The sequence below is a fragment of the Labeo rohita genome, chromosome 5, assembly GCF_022985175.1.
Source record: "Labeo rohita strain BAU-BD-2019 chromosome 5, IGBB_LRoh.1.0, whole genome shotgun sequence".
NCBI lineage: Eukaryota > Metazoa > Chordata > Actinopteri > Cypriniformes > Cyprinidae > Labeo > Labeo rohita.
In genome coordinates this window covers 7,340,297-7,368,025 of record NC_066873.1, presented here as the reverse complement: position 1 = coordinate 7,368,025, position 27,729 = coordinate 7,340,297, and the positions used below count along the sequence as shown (strand labels likewise).

The 27,729-nt window shown below is 41.1% G+C and overlaps 1 protein-coding gene across 1 annotated transcript in view; it reads right to left on the bottom strand.

Moving 5' to 3' along the window:
• LOC127164698 (integrin alpha-M) overlaps window positions 1-27,729 on the bottom strand; it is a 75,522-nt gene that overhangs the window by 4,446 nt on the left and 43,347 nt on the right. The window contains exons 11-19 of the mRNA XM_051108723.1: window positions 26,318-26,453; window positions 19,407-19,555; window positions 18,993-19,118; window positions 18,666-18,872; window positions 16,571-16,701; window positions 2,982-3,142; window positions 2,641-2,807; window positions 2,342-2,470; window positions 2,032-2,105 (exon numbers count right to left, since the gene is read on the bottom strand). Of these exons, the coding sequence (XP_050964680.1) occupies window positions 2,032-2,105; window positions 2,342-2,470; window positions 2,641-2,807; window positions 2,982-3,142; window positions 16,571-16,701; window positions 18,666-18,872; window positions 18,993-19,118; window positions 19,407-19,555; window positions 26,318-26,453 (1,280 nt within the window). The remainder of the gene's footprint in view (window positions 1-2,031; window positions 2,106-2,341; window positions 2,471-2,640; window positions 2,808-2,981; window positions 3,143-16,570; window positions 16,702-18,665; window positions 18,873-18,992; window positions 19,119-19,406; window positions 19,556-26,317; window positions 26,454-27,729) is intronic.

The following is a 27,729-nucleotide window of genomic DNA, read 5'->3' as shown; positions in this document are numbered from 1 at the left end:
AGCACTGGATCCAGAACAGAAACAAAACCGTCACGATTGTTTTGATAAGCGTTTGATTACACAGAAGCTACAACAATCTATCATGCCACATTAAAGAGCGCAAAAACGGTATTTATTGCTTGAATTTCCTAATAAAAAATGGACAGAATTTGATATCTGAGACTTTGTTTCATATCAAAAGTAACATAGCTTAGCCTATTGCGATTTATTGGATGGGAGGAAGGCGCACTATGTACAGTTCATTAATCAACTGAGAACACCATAAATCCATAGACCAAATGATCGATTGGAATTTAAGAATGGATATTGGTTCATTAAAATGAGAATCTATTAAAATCGAGAAACTGAACGTAGCATAGCATATTTTTTTTTAAACACTGCACCGTCGTCCCGTAGGTTCATGATTAAAAATGGAAATGTGAACACAAATAAAAACAATTAAATGTGTTATTATAATTAAAATATGAAAATTAAAATGACAGGTCATAATGATTATGACAGAATTTTTATGACCCTGTCCGTCAAAATGACGGACAATGTTAAAGTCTAATGCAACCTCTGGACTGGACATATAGTTGTTTAATTAGTGACACTTAGCCTGTATTTTAAAATCATTATTTGAATGTGGCAACATTTTTTTTTTTAAATCTTTATTTGAATATGGCAAAATAATATTGCACTCTACAATATTTCTATGAATAGCCCTAAATCTCTGACAGAGACCCCTCCCCTATCAGCCAATCACTGTGTGCATAGTTAGTAATCATGCTAACATCATCCATAGCAACGAGGTCAAACCCTTGCTTACTCTTAGCTTAAGACTTCTCTTTATTCCTTAGTAAAAGTTTGTTTCAGCAGCTTTGTGAATAAGGTTTTAAGAGTGAACTCTTAGCTAAAAACTACTGCTATTTAGGAGAACTCTTAGTTGTAAGATAAAATGTTTGTGAATACGGGCCCTGATGAGACAAACTTTTTCTAAGGAGTAGAGAGAAGTCTTAAACTAAGAGTAAGGGTGGGATTGACCTTGCTGCTATGGATGATGTCAGCATGCCTACTAACTATGCACACAGTGATTGGCTGATAGGGAGGAGTCTCTGTCAGAGATTTGTTCACAGAAATATTGTAGAGCCTGGTATTATGTTGCCATATTGAAATATATTTTAAAAAAATGTTGCCATATTGAAATACGTTTAAAAAAAATGTTGCCACATTCAAATAAAAGATTTTTAAATGCAGGCTAAGTGTCATTAATTAAACAAGTATATGTTCAGCTGATTGTCAGCCTTTTACATGTGTACTTCTCATAAACAGTTAGCTGATATGCATATAAACAGCTGTTTTATTAACAGAATGGAATAATCATGGCTGATAGTAAGACATGCAAACATAAAAGAAAACCAAATGGGACGCAAAAACAGCTGTTACTTCTTGCCCAACGTGTTAATGACAAGAATATAATCAAAGGAAAATTTGGAGTTGGTATAACCTTCAAAATCAAATTCGTTATAGGTGATTTTGCTTTGGAACCTTAAGAAAAGTTTAACCATTTTTGTTTGTTTGTTTGTTTGTTTGTTTTAATCAAAATTGACTTTGCTGACTCTATCAACTTCAAACAGGTGTAGCTCAATCATTTTTTGAGCTATTCCAACAAATCATACATTGTTTTGAAGGTCTTTTAAGAATGGGAAATAAAAAATTGTGAAAATTTGGTCATTATGACTCATTTTGCCAGCACAGGTTGCAAATTATACTTTGATGCTTTAACCTTATTTGCATGTAAAAATGCCAGATTGGAGCTTTATTGTGAATACTGTATATTTGTATGTATCTTACATATTTTTGTCAAAATATAGATATAATAATATAAATATAGTACAATACTGACCGTTGTATTTATCACACATAACATATAAATAATGATTTGTATTGGCCCATTATTTACATTTTATCAGTATTGGCTATATGTTCATATTTAAATTTTGGTCTCTTAAAGGCGTCCATAACAAAAGTGGAATGTAATTGTACACTAACCTCAAAAAAGATAGAGACACATTTAAATCCGAAATACACACGTGATCTTCCCCGCATACTTTCTCCAGAACCACCTTAGAACACAAACACATTCACTAATAAGGTAACAGTAAACCATTATGGTAAGATGGGGGAAGATGCCCCTCAAGTACGTGTTTAAATTTAAGTTTAGCATGTGCACAATGATGAATGTGTTATTATAAGAAATAAATAGAAACATTTGCTATTTGTTTGTAATTTATTTGTTATAGCACAAAATGTAAATGTAAATTAAAAGATGGCTAAAATGCTATGATAGTATCTTACACACCATCTTTGTAAATGCAGGCCAGCAGTCGGGGCTCAGCACTGGCCTCAGCCCTCCTGTTCCTGGAATAACTTCTGTTGTTACTTTCATCTTCCCAGAGAGAGGAACTTCATGGTAATCTGAAATACACTCCTGTAGTGGACACACAACATATACACAAAAGGAAACGTTGTGTATGTACTGTATATCTGTACATTTTTATATTTTACATTAAAAAGCCATTACTAATACAACTGTTTTCATGACTTTTGATGCAAGATTGTGTGATATACAAACATATTTTGCATCTGTTTCACACTGACCGGGATGCCGATGTATTGTGTAGTGCAGACAGGGGAAATGCTGCTCAGGTTGCTGGTGAAGGTCCAGAGAAATGAGGCTGATCTGGGAACAAATAATAGCCGAGGTGCTCTGGCCCAAGGGTCCAGCTCCAGCTCCAGAGCCACTGACACCATGGAATCAAGATGACCTGAACCAATGATATATATATATATATATATATATATATATATATATATATATATATATAATGTCAAAAAATGTATATGTATACAGTACATAAAGAACAGTGTGTTATCCACTGTGGGAAAACAATAATTCTTCATGAAGTTCAATAGTTTCTCTCTTTCTCTGAATAACTTACCTTGTATATCACCCATGACAATCTTTTTTACAGTGACACAGATTGTAACTGTGGCAACTGGGGTGTTGAGACCGAGGGGGGCAGAGCAATGAAAGAATTTCTGATCGATAATTGGTGGATCAACAGTGACGGTTATAGGCAAACACATGACAGGCTGAGACCTGTTAAAATGTGATAGAAAAAAAAGTTAGTTTTTTTTTTTTTGAAAGTATATTTTGTTTGTATTTTGTATATCATAACTGTATAATAAAATCATGACACCTCTTTGAAATAGTTGCTTTACTTGTCATACAGCCTGAAATCAAACCCTATTCCAAATAACTTTTTTCAGCTTTGTTTATAATTTGAGTCCTACAACATCAAACCGATGAAAGAAAAATCACAACAGTTCTGCAAATTAAGAAAAAACAAACAAACAAACAAAAAAAAAACAGTGTTGGAAAAGTCATCAGTCCCTTGATTTAATACTTTGTAGAGCCACCTTTTGCTTTAATTACAGCCATTCGTTTTTTTTTTTGTTTGTTTGTTTGTTTTTTTGATATGTCTGTACTAACTTTGCACACATTGATTGGGAGAAATTTGCCCATTCTTTCTTGCAGAATTGCTCAAGTTTAGACAAATTATGTGGTGAGCGGCAATGGACTGCTCTCTTCAAATCCATCCACAGATTTGATTGGATTTAAGTCAGGGCTCTGACTTGTCCAATCAGGGACATTCACCATTTCATTGTTGTTTTGACAGTATGTTTGGGGTCACTGACGTGTTGGAAGGTGAATGACCTGCCCATCTTCAGCTGTCTAGCAGAGGGACACAGATTTTCCTCAGGAATTTGGATGTACTTGGCATTATTCATTTTCCCTTCAATCTTGACCAATTGCCCAGTCCCAGCTGAAGAGAAACACCCTCACAACATAATGCTGCCACACCATGCTTCACAATAGGTATAGTGTGTTTTGGGTGGTGTGCTGTGTTTGCTTTTCGCCAAAGATAGCACTTAAAATTCAGTCCAAATAGGTCAATTTTGTTCTCATCAGACCATAGCACCTTTTGCCAGAAGGTATCAGACTCTTCCAAATGTGTTTTTGCATAGCACAAACGAGACTGAGTGTGACACTGTTTTTAGGAAAGGCTTCTTTCGTGCCACCCTGCCATATAGGTCAGCTTTGTGTAAAGTTTGGGAGATAGTTGTCACATGCACAGACTGACCAGACCCAGCCACAAAGCCTTGTAAAACTTTCACAGTTGCCTTTGGCCTCCTGGTAACTTCTCTTATCAATGTCCTCCTTGGTCATCCATTTTGGATAGACAGCCTGATCTAGGCAATGTGCTGAGCAAGTTTATAATGGTATGCTCTAAGGGGCTGATCACTTTACCAAACAAGGCGTTTCACTGATTAATTTATTAATTTTACTGATAATTTAAATGATATTTTTACTTTAATGATCAGGGTTATATGTGTACATGCAGCTCCATGTAACGTGACAAAAGCGAGTGCAATGAATAAATTTACCACTGTAGCATGCGTGCAATACAGTTTTGCATGTTCATAACACAGCCGCTTAATAGTGTGAAGTGATTTTGTTGATTGTGTGTGTGATTACACTTAGTAGTTAGTATGACGATTTTTGATTGTGGACAGTTAAAATGTTTCCACGTTCTTCTTTTGAAGAAGTATCATAGTCATTTGCAGTCATTTGCAGACATACGTTCACATCAAATGTTAACTCAGCAGTAGAGTTACACTCGCGGGACACTGCACTTATTCACAATCACAAAAGTTGCACTATTTGCATCTGCTTTAAAGCCTTGCCTGTTGAGAGAGAAACTGATGTGTGCAGCTCTTAAAGCGACAGAACTAAACATGGTGCCGCTTGTCATTAAAGGAGTAGTTCACCCAAAAATAAAATTTGTCATTATTTACTCACTCACATGGTGTCCCAAACCTGTATTAATTTCCTTCTTGTGCTGAACACAAAAGATATTTTGAATAATGTGGATAACTAAACAAGAGCTGGTACACATTTGATCAGGGGTGGGGAACCTTGATCCTGGAGGGCCGGTGTCCCTGCAGAGTTTAGCTTCAACCCTGAAAAAAATACCAACCTGTATCCTGAAGACTATGATTAGCTTGTTCAGGTGTGTTTGATTAGTGTTGGAGCTAAACTCTGCAGGGACACCGGCCCTCGAGGATCAACGTTCCCCACCCCTGTATTTGATAATATAAGAGAAAATATTATTGTTAAAAAATACTGCCTACTGGACTCTTGCTTGTTTTATTGGATTATTCTCTACGACTTGCATGTGATATTCCTGTTTGCTCCTGTTTCCACCCTGCCTGTACGACCATGTCTTTGCCTCGTCCTGTTAATAAAAGCTCGCGAATGGATCCGCTTGCCTCTCGCCTCTCACTCCCCGTTACAGAATACTCCGTCAACACAGGATCCAGCAGCTTCACCCCCGGACATTCGACAGACATAGACACTGCCGGATCAAACAAGGATCACGCACACTCGAGCAACACATCCGTGAGTTTCTGGCCATTTCCAACCACTCCACCCTCCCGGACTGTATCAAAATTGAAATCTTCTGTGACGGCGTTAATGAGCCTCTAAAGGCGAGACTCAGACGCGAGGGTCCGCGTTCATTTTTAGCTGCTTTCTTGGACTTTGCCCTATTGTGTGTGGACTCACCATCTACCGTGGGTGTCGCAGATGAGGAGCGCGACGCCACGGAACCACTGGCCGCTTGGCTTGCGCGTGAAATGGCGGCCACACTGGAGCGCGCTCGAGCTATGGCGAAGGCTACGGATAGCGCTGCTCTAATGACAGCGACAACAGAGCCCGTGCACAACATGCAGCGACAACAGAGCCCGTTCGCAAGATGGCGGCGAATACGGAGCTCCGTCACGTCACAGCTGCCATACCAGAACCATATGAAGTTGCAGCTGCGTTTCCTGAGTCAAGTCAAGCTCCCGAGTCCAGTCAAGGTGCAGCTGTGTTTCCTGAGTCAAGTAAGGTCACAGCTGCCACCCCAGAGTCAAGCAAGATTACAGCTACTGTTCCAGTGTCAAGTCAAGTCAGAGCTGCCTTTCCTAAAGCAAGTCAAGTTAAAGCTGTGTTTCCTGTATCAAGTCAAGTTAGAGCTGTTGTTCCTGTGTCAAGTCAAATTACAGCTGTCGCCCCTGTCTCAAGTCAAGTTACAGCCATCTTTCCTGAGCCAAGCACTGACAAGATGGCTGCCACGCCAGAGCCACTGCACAAGATGGCTGCCACGCCTGAGCCAGTTCACAAGATGGCCGCCGTCTCCAAGCCACTCCACAAGATGGTCGCCATTCCAGAACCTGTGGTCAGCACTCGGACGCCACCTGTGGTCATGATGGCCCACGTGCTGGACTCACCCCTAATGACGGTTTGGGCAGCTAAAATGGCGCTCCTTCACGCCGCGGCTGCTACCCCAGGGTCAAGTCAAGCTTCCAAGTCCGGTCAAGCTTCAAAGTCCGGTCAAGCTTCCTAGTCCGGTCAAGCAACAGAGTCAAGCCAAGACACAGACACAGAGTCAAGCCAAGACACAGACACAGAGTCAAGCCAAGACACAGACACAGAGTCAAGCCAAGACACAGAGTCAAGCCAAGACACTGAGTCAAGCCAAGACACAGCTGTGCCCCATGAGTCAAGCCAAGTCACAGCTGTTCCCCATGAGTCAAGCCAAGTCACAGCTGTGCCCCACGAGTCAAGCCAAGTCACAGCTGTTCCCCACGAGTCAAGTCAGGTTACAGCTGTTGTTCCTAAGTCAAGCCATGTTATTCCTGAGTCAAGTCACGTTACAGCTGATTTCCATGAACCAAGCCAAGTTACTGCTGATCTTCACAAGCCAAGTGAAGTCAGGGCCGCTCTTCCTGAGTCAAGCAAAGTCACAGCCAGTCTCTACAAATCAAGTCAAGTCATTGCTGATCTCCATGAACCAGGTCAAGTCACTGTTGATCTTCATAGGCCAAGTCAAATCACCACTGGACTTCACGTGTCAGGTCAAGTCACAGCAGCACTTATTGAGCCAAGTCAAGTTACTGCTGTTGTTTCTGAGTCAAGTCAAGTCCCGGCTGGTCGCCCAGAGCCAAGCCACGTCCTGTCTGATGGCCCAGAACCGAGTCACGTCCCGCCTGACGGCCCAGAGCCTCGCCATGTCTCATCAGACCTCCCAGTGCCTCGTCATGTCTCGTCTATTTGTCCAGAGCCAAGTCACGTCTCGTCTGACCTTCCAGAGCCTCGCCATGTCTCGTCTGACATCCCAAGATCACGGCCTATCATGATGGCCAGCGTGCTGGTCCCACCACTAGCGTCAGTGAGGGCAGCGAACATCCCAGTGGCATCAACACCTTCTAGACCCACCTTTAAAGAGGTCCTGCCACCCGCCACTGCTCTTCCTTTAATGGCGGTTGCCATTTGGTGTGTGTGGGCTGCACACTGTGCTCCTGAGGTCACGTCTGTTCACAAGTCTGCTCCAGAGGTCACGTCTGTTCACAAGTCTGCTCCAGAGGTCCCGTCTGGTCACAAGTCTGCTCTAGAGGCCTTCCCCGTCAGAGAAGCTGTGCCAATGCCTCCAGAGGTGTCAGCGTGGACTGTAGAACCTCCTATGGAGGCGGCGTTATCCTTTGGTCTCTCTGCTTCTCTCCCTATTCTCTCTGCCTCCTCTGTCCCTGCTCTCCCCAGGTCCCAGCTCATGACGCGGGTTCCTGTTCCGCCCTGGAGGGTCCCTGCGTCTCCTGCTCCGCCCTGGAGGGCTCCTGCGCCTCCTGCTCTGCCTCCGGCTCCGCTCTGGAGGGCTCTGGCGCCTCCTTCTCTGCCTCCGGCTCCGCCCTGGAGGGCTCCTGCACCTCCTGCTCTGCCCTGGAGGGCTCCTGTGCCTCCTGCTCTGCCTCCGGCTCCGCCCTGGAGGGCTCCTGTGCCTCCTGTCCCGCCCTGGAGGGCTCCTGCGCCTCCTGCTCTGCCCTGGAGGGCTCCTGTGCCTCCTGCTCTGCCTCCGGCTCTGCCCTGGAGGGCTCCGGCGCCTCCTGCTCTGCCTCCTGCTCCGCCCTGAAGGGCTCCCGCGCCTCCGGCTCCGCCCTGGAAGGCTCCTGCGCCTCCTGTCCCGCCCTGGAGGGCTCCTGCGCCTCCTGCTCCGCCCTGGAGGGCTTCCGCCCTGCTGGTTCTGCCTCAGTCTCCTGGCCCTCCCACTGCTCCCCAGGACTGTTTCTCGGTTAGAGCGTCTGGAAGCCGCTCCTTGGAGGGGGGCTATGTTACGAATCTGGTCGGTGTTCCGCGGTCCGCTCAACACCAGATGTCGCTTTCTCCTTATCCACACACTCTGACTGTTGCACCACACCCCGGACTACATCTCCCGTCAAGCAGCGCGCTGATGGCGTCAGCACTTGGGACCAATCAGGCGCGCTATAAAAGCCCCGGTCTTTCCATTGCAGAGCACGGAGTATTGTTGTTGTGATTATTGTTGTTAGCGTTTTCTAGTTTCCTTGTTCCCTGTGTTTAGTTCCCTCGCCTGGCTTCCCCGTTTTGACTGTTCGCCGCCTGCCTACTGGACTCTTGCTTGTTTTTTTATGGATTATTCTCTACGACTTGCCTGTGATATTCCTGTTTGCTCCTGTTTCCACCCTGCCTGTACGACCATGTCTTTGCCTCGTCCTATTGGAATGGATCCGCTCGCCTCTCGCCTCTCGCCTCTCACTCCCCGTTACAGTTTTATTTGTATGTATGTGTATTTGTAATGTATATATTTGTTCTTATTTTCTAAAAACAAATATAAAATACAAAGATTTTTATCTTTACCCACTTTGGCCCAAATGTCTGCCATTCTTTTTTATTTTATATTTTGTTATCTTGAAATGTTTTTTTTTTTTAAATAGTAAAGTCAACATGACAAGGAATCATGATAAAATCATGAATCGTGATTTTCCTGAAAAAAATTGTGATATGATATTTTTGCCATATCGCCCACCCCTAACTTGTGCTTATTATTATTATGATGATTTTCTATATACTGTGTGTATATAATTAAACAACAGTTCTTTCTGGTCCTCGAATATGATTGGCTAATAAGAGTTCCATATTAGAGTCCAACAAAACTCCTACAGCCATCACCGTTTGTAAATGTATCACTTCACTTGCGGTGGAGTGTCATGGTGGATGCCCAGAACCACAATAATTTTGTGTGTCACGGAATGTTAAGAGGTTTTCAGGCGAGAATGTTCTTGTTTATAGTTCAAATATGCACTTAGTTAGATAGAAGATAACATCTATTTGAAAATTTGCATCAACGTTTTCGGACATGTGAGCTCCAGGACGTAAGTGGCTGTTCAGCACTCCTGAGTGCCCAGAGCAGCCTCTCCTCTGCCAGATCTTCTGGAATTTACTGCTCTCCTCTTTACTCCTCTGATCCATGATAGCACACATACATCATGGAGATATATGGTGTTAAAAAAAATAAATGACACCCTATTTGAATAATAAATAAAAAAAGGGGGGTGTAGAAAGACGTGTAAGTCTATAAAGCAGTGAAGTGGGTAGAGAAAGGGATTTGATGAGAGAGAAGAAGTGGAACAGGTAGAAAGAGAGGGAGCAGAAAGGAGGGTGTGAAAAAAGAAGGGAAGAGAAGGAACGTGATAAGAGTTGAGTAGAGAGGAGGGCATTGGTGTAGTGGGATGAGCATGGGGAGAAACTGTAAGAAGACATGGACAGAGAGGAAGTGGACAACAGGATGGAAGGGTTGGAAGGAGATGTAGAAAATCATGGTCTCTTCTATAGAGAAGCTGATGGGGGTGTTGTACTTTTGATTTTTAGTCCTCCTGGGACAACGTCTGTTATTTGCTGTGAATATCCAAACATTTTTTCAGAATTGAAGTTCAGAACATTCAGGTTATTTTAAATGGAATAGGAGCATTGTTGACATGGTGGTTCAGAACAACACCACCAGCCACAAAGGAAGAGGCCTGTGGAGATGTTGAGACAGGAGCTTGTCAAGCATTCAACCTTCTTACATTTTTTTTCTCCTATGATGCAAGCGTAGCACATACAGTATGTAGTGTAGATAAAATGTAATGAAGTTCTCTTCCAGATGTAAATGCCCCAGCGCAAGGTGCCCAGTAACCCCCAACCCCCCAAGAACGTTTTGCCCAAAACACACCGATGAAGAGAACAGGGACAACCGTTTTAGTCCATGCGCAGGGTGTGCCGACCATTTTTCCCGTCCTTAAAATAGCAAAAGTGGATTCGGACATGCCCTAAGTGCCCCGTGCCGTGTGCTTTATAACATGCGCTTAGATCGTTAAAATTGGGCCCCAAATGTTGACTACTGTATATATATATATATATATATATATATATATAAAACTTTACTAGTGTACTAGTGTAGTGTTCTAATAATTTTGGCCACCACTGTATACATGAATTATCCTGAAAAGTTATCAGAAAAGTTGTTGCTGCTAAAGGTGGCACAAATAGATTTTAAGTTTAGAGGGGCAATTACTTTTTTCTTATGGGTAATGGCAGGAGCTGGACAACAATTTTATTTTGCTTAGATATACAAAACAAAACTCCCTGTTGAAGAATGGCAATAAACGTGTATTTTCATTAGCATATTTGTGCATCTACAGCTGAATATGAATGTTTTACAATCAATAGAATTGTCATTCATTCAGAATGAAGCGCAGCACACACAGCCTGGAGACAGCTCTCCACTTGTTTGCAATGCAAGGGTAAATAAATAACTGGTGGATGAATAAGTACAGTGTTTTCTTTACTCAAACACTATGTTTGCAAAGGCTAATGTTTTTTGTGTGTTTGAAGAGTTTGGGGGGAAAAAAGTTCCCCTGTTAACCCCTGTTTTCCCCTGTTAAGTTAATGAAAGCATATACGATGCACTTGGTACAGCCGTTCTAATGACAGACAAAACGCAGATCTCCGTCATTTGTTGCCCAAAAACACTGTTAACTCCTTTTGAGCTTAATTTTCACAAAATGTTAAGTGCAAGTGTCTGACAAAGCTACAATAACAACTCCGACGACGAGGTGTTTAATTATTGGGGGAAAATATATAAATAAATAAAATGCATAAATAAAATTAAACAAATAAATACATAAAAGTCATTTTCCCCTATCTATCCCCTTACGCCACTGCCATACCCTATAGTTCTGTGAAACGCCGCCACTGCTGTGTAGTGAGAAAAAAGAGAAAGAACATTCATATTCTGCTTTTATTTCAGTTCATTAAAGTCAACCCACTCAGGAGTTTTGTGCTCTGTAACCCAGATAACTTTCATTTGTATCGGCTAACTTGTCTGTCTTGTCATTGCACAAACATAAATTAACGAGTTGTTACGCTGCCACTGGGACTGATGAAGTGGAGAAAGTAACAGCAGTTTGCAATTTACTAAAATATGATATTTGCTCAGGTGGTTGCTGGGGATCTTATCTATGTTATCGGATTGCAACGTATATCCATTTGGTTAATTAACATTACACATAGTGCACGTGTAATTAGAGTTAAGCAAGTCGGCGTAATAGCCCAGGCTCACATAGTCTTAGGCCACTATTTTTAAGCCGGTCGATGTGGTAGCCAAGGCTCACATAGTCAGTTCTTCTCTGGCCTGACAAACCAGTTTCAGTCTCAGTACTTGCTCTGCTGCAGCACCAGCAGCGTAACAGGTCTATTTCGCTAAGACCAAATACATTTACATTGTCATGTACATTACCATGCCAATCCCTCAGAGAGTTATCATGACAGAAATACAATTTAAATTTGCATCTTGCACACTTGAATGCCCTTTAAATGGAACATATATGCTTGATTCGAACTGGAATCAAGGCAGAATACCCTGTGATGTCCACGTCGCAGGGCACGTAAGGAATACGCAGAGTAAGGAGGCATGAGGACTGGAATTGAAAATTGCTGCTGTACAGTGTAGCGTATCAGAGTGAATCAGACAATTTAAGATTCAATCAGAACATTGTTGAAACAACCCAAAGAGCCAAAGAGGCCCAGGATAACCAGACAATGTCATAAATCTGTCCATGATACCCTGGCGCCACAAGTCTGAAACAAGAGAACACTTATTGATAATTTCAACTCAGGAAGAAGACTGTCAAATTTGGGGCAAGTAACCAAGATTAATGGTCAAAGATACAGCACATCATGACCAGCACATGAGAGAAATCATTAGTAGAGACTTCGTTGGGTGGGTTCCCCCACCCAGGATGAAGACCAGGCTCTTTCCAGACCTCTTGATCTTTGGTCTAAACAGAGCAGACAGGCTTATTGAAAAATGCTAATTCATTCTCTGCCAGCAGATGGCACTTTATGCTAGGAATATAACCGTTTCCTTCATAGCCACAGTAAATAAAGCAGCGCAGCACCTGACCTTGAAACTTGCAGCGCTCATATTTATTCAAATAAACCTTAGCCTTTTGAAGTGGAAGTTATATCTCAATTTACATGTATTCTTATATTTTGTTTTTTCACCAGAGTACCACCTGAGTCTTCTCCTTCTACTTCTATCAGTGATTCTTCCAGCGGTACTACCTGCGCAGATATCAACAGCATCACTGGGTTGTAGGTTGCCAAGTTAAGGGGACAACTTGGTTGAAATTTGTATGTGTCGATTGTGTGAAAAGGATGCATTTCATACAAGATCTGGCAACTGGACAACCTTGGAATATGTTGATGTGATTATTCATATATATAAGATTTGGGCCATACAATTACGGGAGTTTTACCGGAGGCAAATGTAGCAAACATATAAAATACCCCAGTGGGATTTTTTTTATAGAAATATTAAAATTACAGGAGAAATACTAGAAAATATTTAAACGGGATGATAGCGGGATAGAATGGTAAAATACGGGATAATCAGGAGAAAAAACGTGAGGGTTGACAGGCATTTACATATGTAGATGCACCAGAATAATTTAAAAAAAGGACTAAATGAAAAGCAGTCCATTGCATAACTCCATATCATGTACGTACTGTAACCCACACATTTGTCTATAACGTACTGATCACTCATTGAGTATGTCATTTTGAATAACTATTGAATAGTTTATAGGTTTATAGTCACATTTACTATGTGAGTGTTCGAATTTTCATGCTTTAAATGTTTCTATCAATGAATTCTTTGTAAAATGTATCATATTCTTGTTATAGAGATTATGTCCAAATTATGCTCTGCAAGAGCAGGAAAATTCAGACCATGTGACTGATAAGATAATGTGTTGATTTATGTATTGGGAGGAGAACATAGCAACATCCTGAGCTAAGACAATGTCTAATTGGTCAGGACACATATGGGATTTGTCCAGCAGCCCAGTTTAAAAACTCAGGACACCATCAAATTTCGCTTTTTGAATGACGACACTTAGCCATGCTGTCACGGGCGTCGTATGCGGGAATGATGAGTAGGGACGAGCAAATCAGGACACACAGTTTATTTTTATAATCCATACAACGGAGCAGGAACGAACAGGAACAGTAGGGAATCCACATGCAAAACGACACAAAGAGACTTTAAGCGAACTTTAAGCGCCTGGAGGCTCGTGCAGGGCAGACACAGGAGGGAGAGGAGGTACGCCTCCAGGGCGGATCAGGGAGCTCAGGGAACCACGGCGGAGCATACAATCCAGAGTGCCATGGTAGGTCAGGGAGCTCGGGGAGCCACGGCGGAGCATACAGTCTGGGGTGCCATGGAGGATCAGGGAGCTCAGGGAGCCATGGCCAAGTACACAGTCCAGGTGGCCATGGAGGATCAGGGAGCTCGGGGAACCATGGCCGAGTACACAGTCTAGACGGCCATGGCGGATCAGGGAGCTCGGGAAGCCATGGCTGAGTACACAGTCCAGGTGGCCATGGTGGCCATGGTGGATCATGGTGGATCAGGGGGCGCTCGGGGGGCGCAGGCACAGGAGGGCGCTCAGGAGGACGCTCAGGCTCTGGAGGGCGCTCTGGAGAACGCTCAGGCTCTGGAGGGCGCTCTGGAGGACGCTCAGGCTCTGGAGGAAGCTCAGGCTCTGGAGGAAGCTCAGGCTCTGGAGGAAGCTCTGAAGGAAGCTCAGGCTCTGGAGGGCGCTCTGGAGGACTGGACGGGACCAGCGGAGACTTGGGAGAGCTGGACGGGACCAGCGGAGATGAAGGAGAGCTGGACAGGACCAGCGGAGATGAAGGAGAAAGTAATCCCAACTGGTCCATAATGTCCTTATGGCTTATTTGGCTTGCCATGTTTGACGCCATAATACCAGAGCTGTCGCAGGCTTACTCGAGCGCGGGGCCGTGGCTGGAGTCCGTGAGCTAGCCGCTGCCAGAGTCTGTGAGCAGGCAGCGGCCCGAGTCCGGGAGCGGATCGCAGGTTCTGGGCTGAGGATGAGGGAGGAGCTCTGGAGAACTGGGGTGAGCAAGGGAGGACCGGATGGAGTGAGCTCGTTGGAGCAGTAGGTGGAGGACGCTGGCTGGTGGTGAGCTGGAGCGGCAGCGTGTTTACAGATGGGGGGAAGATTAGAATCTTCCACATCGACATAGAAATTGGAATTACAAAGAGCAAGGACATAGTTGATAAAATCCGCTACAGGTCTGCGGCAATCGTCAGGAGTTATGGAACAGAACAATTTGTCATCATTCAGCTCCATCTGAAAACACGCGTTGATCATAGCATCGCTCCAACTCACCCGGTGTAGAACGCTCAGGAATTCCTCCACGTATTGCTCCAACGGCCTCTCCACCTGTTGAATGTTCATCAGAATTTCCTCAGCCCAGAACATGTCTACGGTCGGTTCTTCTGTCACGGGCGTCATATGCGGGAATGAGGAGTAGGGACGAGGAAATCAGGACACACAGTTTATTTTTATAATCCATAAAAACGGAGCAAGAACAAACAGGAACAGTAGGGAATCCACATGCAAAACGACACAAAGAGACTTTAAGTGAACCAGGAGTGACAATACAAGAACCGACAAACCAATGGGGACAGAACCAAACTTATATACACAGACTAATCAGAGGGAGACAGGTGTGAACGGTTAAACAATGATGGAATAATTAAAGACGGAACAGGAAAGACCAAATAAGGGCATACAGAGGGAAAAACCACAGAAACAGTCCACAGGGGTGTGACACATGCTTTTAGCTGACACTTTTTGCCATGCTCTTAGTCATGCTTTTTGCATTCCAGCATGCTCTGGCTTGCATGCCAGTTGCTCCTTTAAAAACATGAGGAGATCATCACACTTCTCTCTTTTGCTTTGGTTTCTTTTCTTCTGTTGAGAGTTTCTTGTTTAACAGCACTCACTGTATATAAGAATCCATAAACTAGGTAAAAAGGGTGTTGTTTTACACAACCATTGAGAATTTTTAACCAAAGTATATTATAGACTTTTCATTTAGACCCTAAAGAATCATATCAACTTGTGGAAAATGGGCATTCGATGACCCCTTTAATATTACCTTCTAAATTAAGGTACATGTAAGATAAATGAGCGATATCACATGAGTAGTCACAGCCATGCTAATACAGAGTGATATTACATGACTACAAATGTGATACTGCATTTACAACAGTTTGATGGCATAAGTGAGTAAAAGAATAAGCACAACCACGGAGTGTCTTAAAAATATATTTTGTATGCAGAATTATTTCACCACAGAGTCAAATGTCATGTTGACAGTTTAACAGATTAGCTCAGTCTCCGTTAATAATTAGAAAATGTCACTTTAGAACTAGTAACAAAGGAATGTTAAGGTGCTTTATTGAAAGCTTACTGTATCTCTGTATTAAATGCTTACGGTATTATGTATAGTTTTATGAGAGAAACATGGACTGACTGAGTGTGATTACCTGCATCTGATGAAGTATTCATTTTAAGCTCAATCTCAAGATTCAGAACAAATGTTAGTTTGAATGTCCTCTGAGGAAAATAAACAATGTTTTCAACTGTTAAGGGTGATTTCCGATAACAACGCTGGTGCATTTGTTGGTTGCATCTTACAAGATTTTGTTGAAAGTAAAAAAAAAAAAAAACGTCCTTGTTTACAATCCTTTTTCAGTCTCTTTCAATATAAAAGTCTCTGCTGCTGACTTACTCGTAAAAAGGCAGTCTCTTGTCATCATCTAATGGCATAACAATGTAACTAAACACAAACAAAGTCTCTCCAAAAGTGATCGGCAGCAGTGTCTCTACTAATAGTGAAACTGATCAAATTGTCAGAGCAGCACTAACAACATTAGCGGATATATTAACGTGTGTGCAAACTGTATGTGCGTCTGGAAGAGAGACTGGAATAAAGTATGTGCTTTCCGTACATAATAAAACGTTTTGTGGCAAAAACGTGGAAATAATGTTGTTTTTATCCCATTGTTTATTGTATTTATTTGTTTGGCCAGTGTCGTTGTTGGTTTTGGTTATTTTTCTGTTGTAAGACCTTTGAAATAAATTAAATCATGTGGCGAAGTAATATAGACATGTAATGTGATCAAGAGCTGCCTGGAACTACGTTTGTTGTACATTTCCAAAAATAATTGCACACCATAGAACGTTCATCAGCCAGTCAGATTCACACACTTGCCTTAGTACTGTAACTGCACCTCTAGAGCCCACCACTACATCAGTAAGAGCGTCTGAGGTCAGATCTCCTGCAGAGTGAAGAGCAACTCCGAAATACTGCAGGCCACCTCCCACAGATGCTCCACTCACTCTCTACATGTGAAAGAGAGAAAAAGAGGAAGAAAAGGCATATCAGGCAGGCACTGCAGGGTCGGGGGTCATCTGTACAATAACCTCTCTGTGCTGAGCTAAATTGTGTTGTGTCATGTGTCGATGATAACCAGAGATATTGTCAAAAGCATCAAATATTGCCAATATTAAGAGGCTTTAGTATTTCCAATTAACGCAGGCCTGTTACATTCTTCTTTTTATTAGGCCTGTTATTATTATTAGGTTAGGCCTACCGTTATGTTTTAAATTACAATTAATTTCTGTGCACTATGAAAATTAATCATGGTCTTGTAGTAAAAGCGTAGTAACCATGATTTTTTTTTTTCCTGGGTTCAGCCCGTTAGGTCATTTTATTGGGTTATTTTTAATATTTTTATCAAGGTGCTGGGTTTATATATATATAACAAATTTTTGTTGCAACTTCTTGTGTCATTTTATTGGGTTATTTTTATTTATTTATTTATTTATTTTTACCTAGGTTCTGGGTAGTTTTTTTGTAACTAAGCTGTTTTTAATGCTGGATTATTTTTTTCTACACAGCCGCTGAGTTGAGCCTGTCTTTGACGAAACAACCCAACTGCTGAGTTACAGTCAGTCAGAGTGTAGGCTTTTTGAGTCCTCTACAGGAGAGACCAGTTCTCAGTGCTGCCGATTTGAACTTCTTCAGCTAAATAAAGGTTTGTATACATTTTATTTCATTTATAACATCTTTAAAGTGCTGTATATTGTATTATTTTGTGCAATGCAACATAAGGACGAGATGTCAGCTGAGTCAGCAGCAGTTTTTTTGCAGGATGGAAACGCCTTTTGCCTTGCATAAAATAAATGGATTTTATTCGTTATAGTACTGAGTTTAATCTTAAAATATGTTCTCTAATGTCAGTACTGTTTGTTTATGGGTAGTTTTTGGAGTCAGTCATGGCATCTTTCAGCTACGAGTGAAACGTGAGGCCACAGTCTGAAGTTTGCAGTTAACATGGTGAACAGTAGCCCTTCACCGGCATGTGTTCTGTGCAATATTTACCCAGCACTGGGTTACCAAATAACCCAAGTTGGGTTGTTTTTAACCCAGCCCTTTTTAGAGTGTAGTTACTTATTAGCATGCCTACTATAAACTTTATTGACTGTACTTATAAAGCACCTATTCTGCATGACCATATTCTACATCCCTAATCCTGCCTAATGCATAAATTTAACAACTACTTTACTAATTAACAGCAGATTAGGAGTTTATTGAGGCAAAAATCATAGTTAATGGTTTGTTAATAGTGAGAACTGAACCTTAAAATAAAGTGTGACCGGTAATTTTATAGTGCATCACTGCATGACGGGCTGTGAGGATAAAGATTAAGCTATTACCTTACTCCTCATTTTTATTTATTTATATATTTTTTAACATGTCTATTAATTTATACAATTAATTATAGACCTAAAATTAAAATTATCAACAATGCTGTAAATAAAGAGCAGCTTTATTTGATGCACCGATTTTCAGAAACAACTTGTTTAGCGATAAATAGGTAACCCACTAGGTATTACCCAGTACTTTTTTAGATAAGTGCACTACATACAAGTGCATTTAAAAAAAAAAAAAGTACAAATCTACATAACATTATTGATTAAGTTGTACATAAGATTAAGTTGTTATTTTTCATGTTTTATATGGTTTATTTACCCTCTGTGGTCCACAAAGGGGTCACAGAACGTATTTATATGTTCTGTCTGCACTATTATTTTCTTTGGCTGTTCCACCATGTTATTTTCTGGTCCAGTCTGGAGATAGTTGACCAACTGTAAGTGGGGACATGGATGGGCTTGTTGACCATCTTGTGTTCAACCTAGTTACACAGTTCACTTTGGAATAGCAACAAACCAGCTTGCCTAACTGAAGCTGCTATTTCAACAGAGGTTGCATAACTACAAATGACTACAAAACTGTCTCTTACCTGACTGTATTCTGTTCTGAGACCGCCTGATTGTCCCAAAAATATGTAGATGGCACCCTTGCCTTTCTCTTCTTGAGGTGCCCCCACTGCCAACTCCTTAAAGCCATCTCCATTCAGGTCCTGTATAGCTGCCAGAGAAGTACCAAACCGGCCAAACTCATTCCCCACCACCCCACGGAGAATCACTGAGCAGTTGAGTTCTTGGATCTTGGGAGGTTTTAAAAAGTCCATTAGTTATGTTCAAAGTAATGTGTGCCACACAGTAAATAGTGTATATTGATCAACTTCTGTATTTATATATCTATTTTGTGTGTGTATTGATCTTACTGTAGTGTTCAGTGGGCATATCCGAACCTCTCCTCCCACTCCATGAGCATGATATAACGGAGCTCCGACTGCTAACAACTCAGAAACACCAACCACACACAATTCTGCCCCAAAATATGAGCCCAGCTGCAGAGACAAACAAATTAGAAATAAAATAATAGATAAAAAAGAGAAAAGATGAACAAAAGAAAGTATGAAAGGCTTAAAGATGGGGGAGAGTACTGTGTTAAATGTGTTAGTATACAGTATATAAATAAAAGTACTGAAGGAGTCTCTCTCTCTCTCTCTCCTCTAGACACCCCCCACACACACACACACACAAAAACACACGCCATCTGTGTCAATCCTAATAAATATATGTTATATATAATGTGTATGGTTGATATTGTGTATAAGACATAATTAACTTTAAACCTGTGATCCATATATCCTGTGACTGATGGTCCAGCTGTGGTTCCGATTGTTCTGTGTAAACCCCAGCACCAGCCCTATGTGTCTATGCCTTGGTGCTCCCGCGAAGTACACAACATGACCATTCACTGATGCCACAGCAACCGAGTAACCTGCAGCACAGAGTGTAATTACTTCACTATATCAAAATCTACTATAAAAAAAAAAAAAACTTTTTCTTTATTCTTTTTTTGTTTGTTTGTTTGTTTGTTTGTTTTTTGTTTGTTGCATGCTGTAGTATATTCAGGGTTCAAAAGCAGGGCTAGACAGTGGCTAAAATTCCCTCCTATGAATGTTTTTGCTGTAGTTGGGGCCTTAAAATTGAGCAAACAAATTGGTAAATGAAAAAGGACAGAAACAAATAATTATAGATCTAATTAAACTGCAAATACAGTTAGCAGACAAAGAAAGAAAGAAAGAAAGAACACAGACATTTTTCAAATGTTCTTTTATGTTCCACAAAAAAAAGGTCTATTTACTTCAATTAAAATCCATTAGAATGATAAAAACGTTTAACTATTAATAAGATCTTAGTCACAGTAAAACCATGCTCCTTGTTACCATGGATATGGTTTGTAAAAGCAATAAATAATAATAAAATATAGAAATAATAATAAGAAAACACATGCAGCAATTATGAAAACAACCTAAAAACAAACTAAAATTTCTATTCCAGTCAAAATGGATCAAGTGACTTGTGCAGTTTATCACTTGATAGAGCTCCAGAAGCAGAACACACGTTTGATCTGCTTTCACACATGGTTGGCAGATGCACGGTTTAGTTGGGTTGCACCATTCACACATTTGGAGTATTTGTCTTTTGAAGCTACTGATGTGCTGCATTTTAAAAACAGTGCCTTACATAGGGGAGGTGTCACGGTTCATGGGTTCACAGACTCATTCTCGCTCTCTCTGTGTGTGTGTGTTGGGAGTGTGGCCGTGGCAGTGATTGTTAGTGTGATTGCGCCAGCTGTTGCTCATTTGCTCATTTAACACCTGTGTTTTCCGTCCTGTGTTGTCAGATCGTTGGTTCCGTTAGTGTGTGTGTAGGTGCATGTTCCAGTCTCTCATCTCCCAGAATTCCTTGCCTGGACCCTGTTTCTGGTTTTCCTCGTTCCCTTGGATCGTTTATCGGATGTATGGTTTTTCAGGCACTCGTTAATGACGTGCTGAGAGATAGGGTTGATCAGTTCATATATATCTACCTGGATGACATATTGATATTCTCTTCTTCAACATGTTCAGCATGTCAGGCAGGTGCTCCAGAGGCTGCTAGAGAATTGGCTTTTTGTCAAGGCGGAGAAGTGCGTCTTGCATGCACAGTCGGTTCCATTTTTGGGATATATCTTCTGGTCCGAGGGGGTGCACATGGATCCCGACAAGGTTAAGGCTGTTGTGGATTGGCCAACTCCAGATTCCCGCAAGGCCCTGCAGAGGTTTCTGGGGTTCGTCAATTTCTACCGCCGTTTTATTCGCAATTTCAGCCAACTAGCCTCGCCTCTGACCGCCTTGACCTCTGCCAAAACGACATTCGGGTGGTCCAGTGCAGCTGATTCTGCATTCACCAACCTCAAGAGCCGCTTTGTTTCGGCTCCAATCCTCCTGGCCCCTGATCCTACACGTCAGTTTGTGGTGAAGGTCGACACGTCGGATGTGGGGGTAGGTGCGGTTCTTTCCCAGCGCTCTGCCTCGGACAACAAAATGCACCCCTGTGCAGTGGCATCACTGGTTAGAGGGTTTGGGGGTACCCTTTATTGTTTGGACCGAACACAAGATCCTAGAGTACATCAGATCTGCCAAACGACTCAACTCCAGGCAGGCTTGGTGGGCACTTTTTTTTGGCCACTTCAATTTTTCCATTTCCCACGGTCTGGGTTCTAAGAACATCAAGCCCGACGTGTTATCCCGTATTTTCTACCATTCTGAACACCGACCCTCTCCCGAGAACATTATACCTGGGAGACTTGTTGTCTCTACACTCTCTTGGCACAGCCTTAGAAGGGGTAACGCCCCCGCCCGGGTGTCCACCGGGTCGATTGTTTGTGCCGGAGGGATTATGGTCTGACGTCATTGGGTGGGGTCACTGTTCCAACGTAGCTTGCCATCCAGGAGTAAATCGTACTAGTTTTCTAGTCAAACAGCGATTCTGGTGGCATTCTATGGCTCGTGACTTCCGGGTTTTTTTTTTGGCCTGTTCGGCGTGTGCTCGTGGTAAGATTTCCAATCGACCCCCAGAGGGGCTTCTTCAACCGCTGTCTGTCCCTTCGAGACCCTGGTCCCACATCACACATGGTTGGCGGATGCACGGTTTAGTTGGGTTGCACCATTCACACATTTGGAGTATTTGTCTTTTGAAGCTACTGATGTGCTGCATTTTAAAAACAGTGCCTTACATAGGGGAGGTGTCACGGTTCATGGGTTCACAGACTCATTCTCGCTCTCTCTGTGTGTGTGTGATTGTTAGTGTGATTGCGCCAGCTGTTGTTCGTTAGCTCAGCTATTTAACACCTGTGTTTTCCGTCCTGTGTTGTCAGATCATTGGTTCCGTTAGTGTGTGTGTAGGTGCGTGTTCCAGTCTCTCATCTCCCGGAATTCCTTGCCTGGACCCTGTTTCTGGTTTTCCTCGTTCCCTTGGATCGTTCATCAGATGTGTGGCTGCCTACTCACATCCCTGTGCTATCCAGAGAGACTGACCATCCACTTGCTTCACATGTCGCTCACTGTTTTCTGGATCTTTCACAATAAACTGTTTATATTGCACTTGCAAACTGAATCCTGTCTGGTGATTATGACAGGAGGGGGGAGATCTCTCTTTGCTATTCGACCCACAAATGTATGGCTCCATATGGCCAATAAGGATGTTCTGCTGACCCAGGGTCTCTGTGATTTGGATTCAGCTAATAAAAATTTTTTTTTTTTTATAATGCGTTAACATCTTTTCCATGTGACAGTTTTTAATCGAAATCATACTCTAGGTTTAATACTGTCACATGGAATTGATGTTAATGGGGTTGAAATTCTGCAGCAAAGCGATATCTCAGATCATTATCTAGTCTCGTGTATATAGCCATATAGCTAAAACTGTAAATTCAACTCCTTGTTACAAGTATGGTAGAACCATCACTTCTAACACAAAAGACTGCTTTGTAAGTAATCTTCCTGATTTATCTAATTCCTCAGCATATTCAATAGCTCAGAAAAACTTGATGTTGTGACAGAAACTAACTTTCTTTTCTAGCACTTTTTAGATACGGTTGCTCCTTTATGCTGCTTAAGGACAATTAAGGAAAACAGTCTGACACCGTGGTATAGCGAGCACACTCGCACCCTAAAGAGAGCAGCCCGGAAAATGGAGCGCAACTGGAGGAAAACAAAACTAGAGGTATTTCGTACTTCATGGTGTGAAATGTAGCCTATCCTATAGAAAAGCATTAAAAACTGCTAGATCTGATTACATTTCATCTCTTTTAAAAGAAAACAAACGTAACCCTAGATATTCATTCAATACAGTGGCTAAATTAATGAAAAAAAAGGCACCAACAGGCGTTGACTTTTCCCAACAGCACAGCAATAATGACTTTATAAACTACTTTACTTCCAAGATCGATACTATTAGAGATAAAATTGTAACCATGCAGCCGTCAGCTACAGTATTGCATCTGATAGTGTGCTATAGATCTCCTGAGGAAGAATTCCACTGATTCTCTACTATAGGAGAGGAAGAATTGTATAAACTTGTTAAATCATCTAAACCAACAACATGAATGTGTAAACAGGCGGGACTTGTTGGAAGCATGTAAGATCCAAGTGCAGGCTTTATTCAAACAGATCGTGGTCAATACAGGCAGGGTCGGTATCCAAACAGACAGTGGTGTCGAAGACAAAACAATATCATAGTCCACAAAACAGGCACAGTCCAAAAACCAGAGAGAGCAGTCCAAAAAGTAACAAACAAGGCAAAGGACGAATGGCAAAAACTAGACAGAACTATGGCGAGAAACAAAAAGCAAAACTATGGCAATAAAACAAAACCGTGGCAATGACAAAAACAGGGCAATGAAAACAGGGAAAAAACGCTTGGTAGAGTCCGCAAGAGCAAAACAATACTTCGCGCCTCCTGTTTGGTGTAGGCCTCCTTTTATGGCTACTAAACAGGAAGTAACCAACGAGGCAGCAGAGGGAGCAGCAACAGTCAGTTCATGGGTAATGGCTCCCTCTGCTGGCTTGGCGTTACAGAATGTTAGACCCTATTCCATCTAAGAGGTGCTTCCAGAAGTCATAGATTCTCTTCTGAATATTATTAATTTGTCATTATCATTAGGATATATCCCCAAAACCGTCAAACTGGCTGTTATTAAGCCTCTCATTAAAAAACCACAACTCGACCCCAACAAATTAATTAATTATAGACCGATCTCGAAACTCCCTTTTCTGTCAAAAATACTAGAAAAGGTAGTATCCTCATAATTATGTTTCTTCTGACAGAAAAATGGTATCTGTGAGGATTTCCAGTTTTCAGATTTAGACCGCATCATAGTACTGAGACTGCTCTTATTAGCATTACAAATGACCTGCTCTTATCATACGGTCATGGTTGTATCTCTCTAATAGTGCTGCATTTGACACTATCGACCACAACATTCTTTTGAATAGACTCGAAACTTATGTTGGCATTAGTGGTTCAAACTGTACTTATGTGACCACCATCAGTTCGTGGCAGTGAATGAAGAGGTATCATATCGATCACAAGTGCAGTATGCAGTACCTCATGGTTCAGTACTAGGGCCATTACTTTTAACGCTTTACATGTTACCCTTGGAAGATATCATCAGGAAACATGGCGTTACCTTTTATTGTTATGCTGATGATACTCAGCTCTATATTTCTTTGCGGCCTGGTGAAACATACCAATTTGAAAAACTAACAGAATGCATAGTTGATATAAAAAAACTGGATGACGAGTAATTTCTTACTGCTAAATTCTGAAAATTTAGCAGTATCAGACCTAATTATCGGACCTAAAACTTCCGCATGTAATAACCTTAAACACTGTCTAATACTTGATGGCTGCTCTGTCAATTCTTGTTAATTAGGAACCTAGATGTGTTATTTGATAGCAATCTTTCCTTCGAAAGCCACATTTCTAGCATTTGCAAAACCGCATTTTTCCATCTAAAAAATATATCGACATTACAACCTATGCTCTCAATGTCAAATGTAGAAATGTTAATGCATGCATTTATGACCTCAAGGTTAGATTATTGTAATGCTTTATTGGGTGGTTGTTCAGCACGCTTAATAAACAAACTCCAGCTGGTCCAAAATGCAGCACCTAGAGTTCTTACTAGAACCAGAAAGTATGACCATATTAGCCAGGTTCTGTCAACACTGCACTGGCTTCCTATTAAACATCTTATAGATTTTAAAATCTTGCTAATTACTTATAAAGCCCTGAATGGTTTAGCACTCCAGTACTTGAGTGAGCTCTTATCACATTACAGTCCCTCACATCCGCTGCATTCTCTAAAACTCTGTTAATGTGATAATACCTAGAATTATCAAAATTATTCTTATTTAGCTTCCAAACTCTGGAATAATCTACCTAACACTGTTCAGGAGGCAGACCCAGTATGTCAGTTTAAATCTAGATTAAAGACCCATCTCTTTAACCTGGCTTACACATAATACATTAACACATAATTCAAATATGTTAAAGGATTGTTAGCCTGCATTAATTAGGTCAACTGGAACCGAGAACACTTCTCATAACAGCCAATGTACTTGTTGCATCGTAAGAAGAAAAACTCCAATAATATTTTCACCCTCAACTTCAAAAATCATTTCAAAATCTTCCTACATTCCTGCAGAAGTACCGACCCAGTCTTTGCAAAGTGAACATGCAAAGAAGATCAAACACCCTTAACAAAAAAGGTAAAACAGCGATATAGGATGATTTTTGAAGTTGAGGGAGAACATGAGTTGGGAGTTTTTCAACATACCCTAACTGTCATTAAACGGCAAAAAAAACAGTTCAGGCAGAGTGAGACAAGATGAGCGTTTGACATTAAAAAGTACATAAATTGTATTATTTTTATGAAAATAACTGATTATTTCACTAGATAAGACCCTTCTTCCTACAACATTTGGGATTGTTTTAAGGTGCATTTAAACTGCATTTTGGAAGTTCAAACTCAAACGAACTGAGCTAGATGATTCAGAATTCAGAAATTAATTGCCTCTAAGTGAAATTTGAGTGTTTACTGTTGTCCTTTAGCATTATTGACACACTATTTCATTTAATACTGTAAAGCTGCTTTGACACAACCTGTATTGTTAAAAGTGTTATATAATAAAAAAGACTTGACTTGACTTGACTTGACTTTCACAATACAACAAAGTGGATTTACAGAAAATAGAACTGGTTACAGAAAAATAGAAAATAGAACATGTGTGATATCTCTGGTGATATCTGCAACATATATGCAACTGCTCACAAATGCATTTCAGGATATGGAAACATCTGCTGTTAGTTGTGAAACAAATGTGTTACCACAATGAGACTACTCATTGAAATAAGTCTTATAATGACTAGAATGAACACATCAGCAAAAAAACACATGCTGTAATATTTAGAGAAAAGTGAAAAACTTTTCATATTAAAGGGTGCTATTGTTAAATTACAGTAATATACAAATGTATTGTTGGGCTTTGACTTGTGGTTAGCACACTCTGATACGCAGTAGACACAATGTCATCTGACTCATATTTACACTCTCATTCCATTCCAATTTCTTTTACCCTACTGTAACTTTCAAGTATGCTATGTGGTTTATATATATATATATATATAAATCAGTTAATGAATGACACCTTACCCAAATAGGAATCTCTAATGTCCTCCTCCATGTTTGTGGCATTAATGAATGATGAATTGAGCATTTGGTGAGTGAGATCCTGCACTATTCCTCCTGACCAGGAATATGCCCCAACTGCTCCAAACATCCTTGAACCCTACAGTAACAACAGAGAAATTACATTTTATAATTTGCTATTGCTATAACTAGGAAATAACCTCACAAGAATGTTAAAAGTCTGCTTGTGAAAGTAGCTGCTTTTACATGATTACCTAGATAGTCCAACTTTATATTGTCATTTATAGTCATTTATAGTCATTAGTGAATCCAGAGTAGTCTAGCCTTTATGCAGTGTTCCGGTATTTTGTGACCTCAAATTACATTTGCTTAAATTAAAACAATGTTCATCTAAATGGCATTAGACTTGATGACTTTTCTCACACTTACTATATCTGCAGAAAAACTGTAATGATATTTGTGTAAAAAAAAAAATGTCACACTCAGGATGTTCTGTGGTTTTTGACCCCACACAGGAAATGAATGGGGGGAGGGGATAAAAATGATACTTAAAAAAAAAAGGTTCACATGCTCACACACACATACCTCACCCAACCCCCATTTGTCAAACACAGATCAGCAACAATGTGGAACACATACAGAAATGAAGGAGTGACACCATAACACAAACATGAGGGAGAACAAAAGACGTACACACACATATAACACACATAACAGCACGTTTAGGTTTGACTGTAATATGGCACAATTGCAAAAACTGTCACTTCTGTACAAAAACAAAACAAAACAAAACAAACAATATATATATATATATATATATATATATATATATATATGTATTTCTGAAAGAAAAAAAATTTCAGAAATTTCTTTCAGAAATACTTTAGATGCACATTGTTTGCCATGATGGTTTTGAATTGCTTGAAATATGACTGGAACCACTTCGACTATGTTATGAATTCTGTCCGGTCTGCCTGCTACAAGAGGTCGCCTGTGCATTTCACTGACATTTCACACTACACTGACTGTTGTATCACACCCCGGACTATGTTTCCCATCAACCATTGCGCTGATTGCTCGAACACCTGTATCCAATTAGACGCTCTATATAAGCCTCGGACTTCCCCTTGCATCTCGCCGAGTATTGGTGTTTTGTATTATGGAGTTTTGGTTTGTAGTATCATATTGTGTTTTTTTCTATAGTTCACCGTTCTTGCCTGGTCATCTAGTTTTGTCTGTCTCGCCGGCCAGCTTGTGGATCTCTCGCTCGTTTATTCGGATTACCCTTTTGCCTAGCCCCTTGGATTACGTTCGCCATTCATCAACCCTCACCTGCTTCACGGACTACTCTTACGTCTTGCCTACATTGTACCTGTTTGCTATTGTCCGACCCTGTTTGTGACCATGTCTTCGCC